Below are 10,946 nucleotides of genomic sequence, written 5' to 3'. Positions count from 1 at the left end.
TAATTTCTTGCCGGATTTCATGCAAGTCATGTTTTAATTCATGTAAAAGGAAATGCGTAACTCGAAAAGGACTTTTTAACTCATGTCAAAAGTTAGGAAGAGAGAGGGGAGATTTTCACACACATTGGTATTTTGGAGATTCGAATTTGAGATCATTGGTCTATAAATGAAGGCCATTTTCCATTGAATTAAATCCCGTTGACAAAGATCATTAACTAATTAAGTGTTTGGAAGATAGGAAACCACGTAATTAAATTGCTTTTTGGTTTAAGGATTGAACTTGAAAAGTCTAGGCACCTTTTTACAAGTGGTTCTACTTCCATTCATTATTTCTATTGGGGACCATATTTAGAGGTGTGTCATGTCACGTGTGTTTGCCTTTAGGAGTGCAACATGAAGTGACTTCCATTTTTGAATAAACTGTGACAATAGAAATAATGAATGGAACCAGACCAAAGTTAGTGAGCCAAGCCAATTCAGTTTTAAAAAAAACAGAGTCGAAAATACTCAGAAAGGGCCCAAGGCAAAAGCCCTATATCACCTCTATTTGTCGGACATGATGGGTTTTTGTTACTTGTACAGACAGTTTCTCAACCAGCTGGTAACAAATATTAATCTTATCTTTGGTTTTTGTTCTCCGCCTGTATATAAGAGAACAAAAACATGGAACAAATGGTAAAACCAAACACAACCTTAAAAATGTTTGCATACATATTAAATTATAATTTGGGTTGTTTAAGTAGGTCTTGTTTAATTTACACAACTGTCACAAGTATTGAAGTGGCAAATGAGAAATTCCTATCTGATGTTTGCCAACAATTTCCAAGCAACTTACAACCAGACCGTATACAAAGACTGACATCCAAGGACTATGAAAAACGTTGAGGGGGGAGCCCACAAGAGGGAAACCTCAAACATTTTTCCTAGAAAATGATTGATGGTATATATTGAGACCTCTCATCAAATCATACGTATTTAAAAAATTAAAAAAACAAAAACAAAAACAAGTATATGGATATTTTCAAGGTGAACGTATAAAACGGTTTGATGGAACTAAGTTTAGGGAGTTGGTAGCAATCGCATCAAAGGAAGCTAGCCTAGCAGAAGTCACCAAGTCTTTTGCCTAGAGTTTTTCTTGCAAGTGCATAACCATACTCAAATGAGTGGCACTGCATCTTTTTGTGATACAGTGATATCTTAAACTACCTTATAATAGATGGGAAGGAGTATCGAACTCGAGTGCAAAACAACGAACACACTGTCTTATTGCTCACATCTACAAGTGAAATGACAATGCATCTTAATTATATATAATTGATACAACATGCTCATATAAAATAGGATTAGCCGTTAGTATTAAATATAAATTTATATGTCCACCATTGACCGACTGTAAACTTCTGGATGATAACGATTTATCCATGACCTAATGAATGACGCAGAATCTTATAGGCTTTATATATAAGCTTAATCTTTTATTTGGACAGCGGTGCATACAGCAGGGCTTAATCGTATCAGCCTAAATCCAATGTGCAGTGCATTGTTGCGGGTCTAGTAAGTTAGCCACTCGACTGACCCCTTCACAACATGAATGGCCGTCCACTCTCTCCTCTAACACCACCCACCAACCTATGTTTTTTCACAATAGGGTACATGCCCCCGGTTTTTATTCTCTTCTCTACATTATCTCTCTCATCACGTGAGTGTGACTTGAAATAAGCGTCACTTTACGTGAAGAGTGACATACAAAGAAAAAAAAGGGCAAAAACCCAGTGCGAGGAAGTTATCCTCCACATACAAGCTTAAAGTACTAGTACGTAATTTATGGTCTTCAAAGTCTCGAAGATAATTAAAATTTAATAATGTCTATTTTCATTTTTAAAAACCTATATATGCAAGGCAACCCATCTACATATATACAGATCTAGCAAAACTAGTTGTATATTAAATCTTTTATAGTATGAAAATGGTTGCACTGTCTGCATACAGGTGATCTTCAAAACAAGGTCAATGAAAATCACTGCAAAACAGCCACAATTAATTTTTTGTTGTTTTTGGTGCTAATATAATAATCGTAGGCTGAATTTTATAGGGTACATGTAAAATGCGTGCCTATAGTTGACAAACTTGATGAACACTATTCCTAGCACGTAATAACCTAATAACTTGTGTAAAATTGTATTAAGGAATTCGTAGGAATCATAGAGGACTAGTTCCAGCTAACCAAGAAAGTGAAAGTGCCTATGACTTGTAGGTTGCCCTTTGATTATCACTGCCCATGCATGATCAGCATTGAATCTATATATGATCAGAGGGTGGAAGTCTGATGTTACAATGGAATTGCATTGCATTGGCCGCATAATTTTCTGTGGTATTGGTAACGCTTTTTACAGGAGAGTGTGTGTATCAATATTGTTCTTATGCGGAAAATTCTACATATTGTATTTCCAGACTATTAATTATGTAGCACATATTACATTATTAATTATTCAAGTCTTCACATGTACTGTCCAGCTAACGGAGTCTAGTCCAATAAAAAAATACCTTGATTTATATATAGAGTGGTCTTATGTTCGAACCCCTATAACACCTTAGTAATATGTGTGTGAGTTAATCCTCTCTACCCTTTATAGTTTAGACTATATATCCTGTGTTTTAAAAAAAAAAAAAAAAAAAATCTTAATTCAACCATCATTCTTGAAAAAAAAATTTCAATCAAATCAGACACCATTTAAACATTAAATCATTATTATGAAATTTCAATTGATTTATCTATTTTCTTATAATATGTTTCAACAATTATCGATTTGACTAAATTTTTTTTAGAAGAACGGATTTTTGAATAGAGATTTTTTTGTGGTGTTGGGTAATAAGAATTAACATAGATGATTTCAAATTAAGTGTTCAATATGTTTCAACAATGCCCGACGCACACTGGAGGAAGCTCAACTTAAGCTAAAATAAAGTCACAATGCCAAAGTCATAACAAAAGATTTGTATCTTAAGAGAGAGAGAGAGAGAGAGAGAGAGAGAGAGAGAGAGAGTTGATGACAATATGCAAATCCTTGGAGGTGTTGCCATTGCCAACGTCGCGTACGCTTGTGGTGTTGTTATCTCCTTTTTCAAGGAATACGTTACGTTTTTATTTCTTTGTTTGTTTGTTTGTATTTTTTTCCTGTGGGCTGAACTCAGCAATGGATGGAATACGGCGGAATGAAAAGATGTTGGGAAACATTTCTGAATCTTTGGTTGCCTGATGACGGAGGAATTAAAAGTCAAAAAGCAAATTTTAGTTTTATTTATATGTTTGGCTGGTTCAGGAGGATACATGAGTATATAATATTTTGTTCTTCAATCTCTGAGTGAATTTAAAATTGGTGCCAACAATGTCAACCATTATTTATTTTGTACAAAAAATAAAATATCAACTATATAATATGTAGGTATCTGCAAAATGTTGAAATTAAACTGCAAAATTGGGGGCATAATATGAAATTGATTATAAGGTCTTTAAGCACACCAAGTTGGTAAACTGCAAGCACTACATGTCTCTTCTTTTTTTCTATTTAAAAATTCTTGAATTGCATTTATAATTCAGCTAAAAAAACTATAACCAGACGGCCATTACAAAAAAGTCAACTAACTGCAAGCACTATATATTTGGATGCTCATCAAAAGGACCACCTACTAAAAATTCCTGGAAATAAATTAATTAAAAGGGTCAACCAAACTGACGAGAGAAGAAGATTTTACTTTCCCATAAGCAAATATCAAATTAAAACCATCTCTTTCAAATATCAATTTTCTCGTTTCGACATGAAAAAGAATATAAAAAAAAGTTGTGCCAAACATCAATTCCCCACCTCTTTGCTGTGGATAGGCCCACCAAACATGAATTAACGCGTACGACAAATAAGCCAAGGAGGTTTTTTCCCCCAATATATTAAGAGAGAGAAATCACAACATTTTGGGTAGGGGATAAATGCTTTTTTTTCCCTTTCAAATTGTTAGGTTTTTTAAATTTATTTTGATTTTATTTTATAATTTTTAATATAAAAACTTACTAAAAAAATATTTATTTAACAACAAAGAGAGCTAGTAAATTGTTACTAGTTCCGTTTAGAAAAATGAATAATGCACATGAGTTAAGGATGGTGAGTAAAATCGGACTCAAAATATAATAGATTGATGAGGAGGGTAGGGGGAAAACGCTGAGGTTATGGATGAGTCTGTTAATCTGGACTTCATAATGAAATTATTATGTAGGTTAAAATTTGGTAAGGGTCTTGAAATGACAAGGATGGAGTCGATAGGTGTCGAGATCATGCATTCTATCTCTACTACATAACAACTTGAACATAGTCCAAAACATTAAAGTTCAATAATAAGAGCCTGGCATGCTTTTGCCTATCATTTGACGTTATAAGATTCTTAGATACCGCGTTAAATCTGCATTGTCACTATCATCTTTATTTTATAAAAAAACTTTTGTTAAATGAAGATGATAATGACAATGTTTGTGCAAACTTTTGTTAAATGGAGAATATTTGTTTTTAAATCCTTCAACTTTCGATTTTTTTTTTTCTCTCTTCCTTGATTTCGGTAAAAAAGATTGGAGTAAATAGACCACATTCAGGTGTTGGCCAACAGCCCTCCGATGTAGATTTAGATATCATGAATGAGCCGTGTGTGAACTGAGCGGCCGAGCAGTGTGTGAAAGGGCTGCCGAGCCGTGTGTGGTGGCCGGAACCGTGTGAAGAAAATGTGGAGAGTGGAGAGAGAGCTTCGGGTATTTTTCTCGGGTATTAGGAGTAAGTTTAGATGTAGATTTAGATGTAGATTGAATGATGAATGAGGTCGTGTATTTATAGGAGCCTCGAGGCTAGGGTTTTGTAGAGAATATGCTGAGTTTATTCTCTACCCAAGTTCGTAGGGATCGAGTCAGACTTGATTATATCTCTTTATTGAAGATTATATCTGATTTAATGATATTATCTTCTCTTTATTATGATAAGATCTGAATTAACGATATTATCTTCTCTTTATTATGATAATATCTGAATTAATGATATTATCTTATTAAATAAAGATAATATCATATTAATTAAGATATTTATCCCTATTAATTAATTGGCCAGATAAACTGGTTCAATTAACTAATTTAAAAGATAATTTTCTTTTCCACGTAGCGTGTTGTGATTGGAGACGAAAATATTTACTCCCACAAACAATGTGGATTGAACGCAGTATCTAAGAGCTTTACAACATCAAATAATTAGGTGGGTTAAGAATAAGAGTACTTACTCTTGCATATGAGGTCCTATATTCGATTTCTCCCTCCCCCAATTTCACTTGTATCAACAGAAAAAAGAAATCTATTTTGTTAAAAAAAAAAAATTCCTTAATTCCAACGTTTTACACCATGTCTCAGGAATCAAATTTCCTCATATCCAATTCCTTTCCTATAATTTTATCTTACCAAAAATTGGGATAATAGGTTGTTAATCTTTTGTACAAAAAGCATATTAATTAGTCAAGCAGTGTCACAATGCACCACAATCCAAAAAGACATCCAGTATGCGATATAGCTATAGATAAGATTCGAGCACAGCACAAAAAAGTTGCCACAACAATCCCAAACCCAACAAAGAAATCTAGAGAGTTTGAATTGTTGACTTAAAATCCAAATCGTTTAGGTCCAATTTCAATTCCAATTCCACAATGTAGTGCTAGGTTAACGTGAGAATCGTTCACTTAATCAAATCACCTGACAATAACTTGATTCAGTTTGATGTCGTTGATAAGGGCAGAATCATAAATTTTTATAGGGGTGAGCTATCATTTCTTATATGGATAAGATTTAAATAAAATTTCATTCATAAGAGAAAAAGTTTGAAATCTCTGAAATATATATGGCTAACTGGAGATCTGCTTGGATAAAATAGACTAATTTTTGCTTGAGCGGGCTAGGCTAATTTTTGTTATTTGAGGTGTAATGTCTTAAAGTTAGTACTAAATTTTATTTTTCCCAAACATTGCACTACGCTATAGCCCACCTATTCATGGTGTAGTTCCACCCTTGGTTGCTGAGAAGAAAGCATCTAGAGGAGCACTCACCTAATTTGGGACAGAATATGAAAGCCAAAAGCAATGCATGAGGAAGAGGGCAAAGCCAATATGGGGTTTGGCCAAGTCAACTTGATCTACTACATTAAGTCAAAAAGGCATCACATACCATTAAAGAATCCCCATCAGAACAATACAAGCTCGGAATAATTCATTTTTTTCTTCCAGAATGAAAGGCCGAATACAATTTGAAATGAAAGTGGTCCATCAAGGAATCAATGGAGTCTTTATCACAAGACTTTGATCATAACTTTTTGTGGTCCGCGGTTCAAAGTATAAGTCGTGTAGATTAGGATTGATGGATCAAAAGGAAAATTTGGACCAAAAACCTTATGAGAAAATAGTGCTATCAGCTTAACAGAACGTGATTGGTTTGAAATAACAAAATAATATTATTTATGTGATATACAAGGTCTTCTCAGTCTTCCTGCTTAGGCTAGTCAGTTCATTGTTCTTTGTTACCTTCCTTAAGATGTGACCAAGTAAAAGCCAAGGGAAGCCCAAGTAGCCCCATTATTCCTCTTGCTCAAGAGTGTATTGGCATTGGGCCGGCCCCACTAAGTCGGCCAACTCAATCAGCTCTATCATTTTATTGTGTTTATCAACAACTTTATGATATTCGACGTATTTCGCATCTGATTTGGTAGAGTTATTTTATATATATATATATATATATATGATTAGCCTCTCTTCGCACGTGCTTTCGCGCTTGACAACTAACACCGATACTGTCCCCAAATTAACAATCTATAAAATCCGATAGATGTAAAATTTTATCACAAAAGATCTCGATATTATTAAGAGTGAAACTATTTACTATAAATTATAATTTATTTAGTTAAGTTTTCAATGTAGGACTTTTATATCTTCAAAATACACAACAAACAATTCAATCCCAAATTTCCTTTCAACTTTATTTTCGTTCTATGTTTAATAGACAGATTGAACAAAGAGGAGAATACTGACAGTGAGTCTTACAACTGTAAACTGTTATTATTTAATATGGAAATGCAAGACCCAAATAACCAAAAAAAGAAAGAAATGATTCAACCTAACTCTTTTTCCAACTTTCCCCACTCTTACATGGAAGGTTTTACAGTCTCACTTCATATGATGGCAGATTCTCCACGGAAGATCTTCCGCACTCTTCCTAGCTGAAGGAATTTGCTAAATTGTGTTTGTCCCTTGTGTTGAAAGCAATCAGGACTTCTAAAATTGCAACCTTATTACCTATGTCCAACCTAGGGCAGATATTTTCTTCAGGATCTCATATCACAATACCTTACGCCACTGCACCATGAAACGACTGGAAGAAAAAGAAAAAAACACATTTTAACAAGGCATGCAAGTGTCAATTATAAAGTGAAGGTTCATGAAAGCATAAATAAAAATTCCAGTACAAAATGCAGCCAAAACATGAAGGAAGGAAAGCAATGGACTCACACACAATGCAGCCAAGTTTAGATACTTGCAAGAACATTGGGACCAATAAATAAGACTAGGGCCTTTTTCTTTTTTTTCTTTTTTTTTTTTTTTACAACCAAACATCTAAACAGACACTCGAACCACTGAGAACAGCAAGATCCTATGCCCTGTAACATAGACCATAAATTGAAATGTTTCTACAACAACATGACTCAACAGAACAAACCTACAATTGCAACTCAAGATGTGATATCACATCGGTACCCATGCCTTAGAAACCGTATTTCTTTACAACCCATTAAAATTATTTTGCTTAATTGCCCCGGGTCTCTTTGGCAAGCCAAGCAACAGGTCCAAGGTACCATAACACAGTTTACTGAATGATGCATTCATCTATGGATGTACAGTGCTTTTCTGTGCTCAAATCAGCATGGATGATAGTTGGAAAATATTTCTATATAATTAGCTATTCCTCTTGTATCAGTTGCAAACAAGTAAACATATGTTGCCCTCATTATACGCTCAACAAAAGATTCATAAATTGGGTGAGACAGATGAACATACCTTGACTTTCATTGGAGTACCCGGCTTAGCTGAAGCTCTACTCCCAAAGCCAAACTTTGACTTCTTTTCAGCAGGTTTCAATATCTGGAAAGAGCACATAAGAGACTCATCCACGCTCATCATTGCCCCAGCATTGTCAAACTCACCACAGTAATTAGGTGCTGAAAATATTGTCACAAGTTGTCTGTTGGCAAAGAACTCATATCCATCTTCGACAACCTGAAAATTAAATGATATCCAGTCAGTGGAAGACACTCTTGGTTGTGTGATTTTGGAAAATTCTCAAATTAAAAGATATATAAGACCTGGTGAGCTCGGCAAATTAAATCTAGATCATGCTTCCGAAGAAACTCGGTCACCCTATCAGCACCAAAGGTAAAGGAAACTCCCCTCTCATTTGGTCCCCAACCTTGAATGTCTTTGCTAGGATCAGACCACAGGAGATCACATAGCAAACCACTGTCTGGGACATCAGTAGGTCGCTGTAAACTCTTAATCTGATTTAAATTGTTTAACTCAGGAGATAGTCCGCCATGCATGCAGAGAATTTTCTCATCAATGAGAGCTGCCACAGGAAGGCAGTTGAAACATTCTGTAAATACTTTCCAGAGTCTGACATTAAATCTTCGTTTACACTCATCAAAAAACCCATATATTCGGTTTATTGAAGCACATTCATGGTTGCCCCTCAGAAGGAAAAAATTCTCTGGATACTTTATTTTATATGCAAGGAGAAGGCATATGGTTTCAAGGCTTTGCTTCCCACGATCAACATAATCCCCCAAGAACAAGTAGTTGGAGTGAGAAGGTAATCCGCCAAACTCAAAAAGCCTCAGAAGATCTGAATACTGACCATGGACATCACCTGGGTGACATTAAGAAACTCACGTGAAGACAGATAATAAGAATTGCTGTTTTAATAATATAGAAAGATGTAATTACAGATAGATAAACAGATTACGACTGAAATTATCAAGAACTCATCCCATGCACGATTTCAGCTGCACAAGATATAACAACCCTACACTGGAGGATTTCAAAAATTACACTACAGTTTTGGGGAGGGGGTTTTGTTTTGTGGAGTTTCTAGTGGTGTTGACATAACATCCATATAGACCTCTGCTCTCCAGGGAGAAGAATATCCCTACGCCAACTAGGGAACACAAATTACACTACAGTTTGGGGGAGGGGGGTTTGTTTTGTAGAGTTTCTAGTGGTGTTGACATAACATCCATATAGACCTCTGCTCTCCAGGGAGAAGAATATCCCTACGCCAACTAGGGAACACAAAAAGAATTGAAGTTATAGGGTTGTGGTTAGTAGTGGTAATTGGCCAGCAAATATTCCCAAGCCCTCAAGGCCTTAACCTTTCCATAGCTCAACGTTGTATAGTGCTTAAACAAATTGAAAGTCAAATAGTAATAAAGTAGACAGAAGAAAAGGTTTTACAGGAAAGAAAAATACACAGAAGACGAACAATAGAGCATTATCAAAAGATACCACTAGGCATTTACTAGTGTCCATACATCTCGAATCCAATATGAATCCTAAGTTTTCAGAGTTTTCAAAGATCTTCGCAGCCATGTGATTCTTCCCTTTAGTCGAGAATTGAGCATAAAGATGACATATTTTAGCAAGATTGTTAATCACTTTATGATGGAATGGAACACAACTTATTAATCTTCAGATTTGATCATAACCCATTTCAAGCCAATAAAAATTATCCATACCCAGCACAAGCAGACTACTATTTATTTATACCCAGAACAGAGTTTTCATATTCAAACTCAAAATTTATCAACCCACCAAACAAAAAGCAAATTAGAAATAATATAAGACAAAGGAGAATATGGGATTCATGTAAAAATACCACAAATCTTGATAGGAGCATCAAGCTCCAAAAGATTAGGCTGCCTCAAGAAAATATCCTTGGATACAAAACAAAGTTGCCTTATCTCAGCCTCCTGGAGCTGCACTTGTTTACCTGGTCTCCCTCTAACTTCAAGAAGCCTATTAATTATACTATCAAGAACACCAGGTTCCATCTCGCCCCTAACAAAAATGAAATCTTTCAACAAGCAGAGAACAAAGCAAACCCGAAAAGCAAAGCCCAAGTATAAGAATAAAGAGCAGTGCTCTGGCCTTCTAGAGCCCCAAAGACTTTCATTCTTTAGAGGAAAAAACAGAAAAGTTAGAGGGACTGTGAGCTTTAAATCAAAATGGATAGGGAGGGGATTTGGGTTCCTTCTTGAGCTTTAGAAAAACGAATGGTGCACACTGAAATAAAAAGCAAAGAATATATTCCTTGAAATCTTTGTTTCTTTGGAGAAGAAAGTGGAGAGCAGGGAATGAATGAGAGGGGAAAAGTGGGTTTGTGAGTGCGGAATATGGACCCCTAACAAACCAGAGAGATGATGCAGAAGGCCACCAATTTCGAGAAAACAACTATGAAACTGGGTCAGTGAGCACTTATGCGGCAGCACAGCAATTTCACACGCACACACACGGCGGTAAGTTCATCATACCTCTTTTCTCTCTCCCACTTATTTTTTAAAGGTTTAATTGCTACAGTATCTCTTGAAACATTGTGAGCATTTTTGTTCACTATTTTAACTCAATGTGTATTCTTATCACTATTTTAAAAACTTGACACATGTACATGTGTAAACCACAATTAATAATATACTTATAAGTCTTTTAAAAAATTATTTAAAACCATAAAAAAAAATAAAATAACATTAAAAAACTCTCTCATTCTCTCTTCCCCTTCCCGACCCAATCTAATTAGGGATGGCAAAAATTCCCGTAGGAGCGGGTCCCCGTCGGGTTCC

At 35.2% G+C, this 10,946-nt stretch overlaps 1 protein-coding gene across 1 annotated transcript; it reads right to left on the bottom strand.

Annotated features, from left to right (window-relative positions):
- Positions 1 to 7,014: 7,014 nt before the first annotated feature.
- On the bottom strand, positions 7,015 to 10,681 carry LOC117612111 (serine/threonine-protein phosphatase PP1-like). Its single transcript, XM_034340857.1, has 4 exons — positions 9,986 to 10,681; positions 8,421 to 8,980; positions 8,116 to 8,334; positions 7,015 to 7,432 (listed from the first exon to the last, which is right to left on the bottom strand). Exons 1-4 carry the CDS (start codon positions 10,158 to 10,160, stop codon positions 7,409 to 7,411), a joined length of 978 nt encoding a protein of 325 aa, XP_034196748.1. The 5' UTR covers positions 10,161 to 10,681; the 3' UTR covers positions 7,015 to 7,408.
- Between the last annotated feature and the right edge of the window lie 265 nt (positions 10,682 to 10,946).

Source organism: Prunus dulcis, chromosome 1 (assembly GCF_902201215.1).
Source record: "Prunus dulcis chromosome 1, ALMONDv2, whole genome shotgun sequence".
Taxonomy (NCBI): domain Eukaryota; kingdom Viridiplantae; phylum Streptophyta; class Magnoliopsida; order Rosales; family Rosaceae; genus Prunus; species Prunus dulcis.
This window is presented reverse-complemented; position numbering and strand designations above follow the sequence as displayed.

Bases quoted from the DNA above. Each gene is read 5' to 3' on its own strand.
- LOC117612111 (XM_034340857.1), bottom strand. From the start codon at position 10,160: ATGGAACCTGGTGTTCTTGATAGTATAATTAATAGGCTTCTTGAAGTT. The intron at 8,981-9,985 runs GTATTTTTACAT...AATGTCACCCAG, and splicing joins TGCTCCTATCAAGATTTGTG to GTGATGTCCATGGTCAGTAT. The intron at 8,335-8,420 runs GTCTTATATATC...TTTAATTTTCAG, and splicing joins TAATTTGCCGAGCTCACCAG to GTTGTCGAAGATGGATATGA.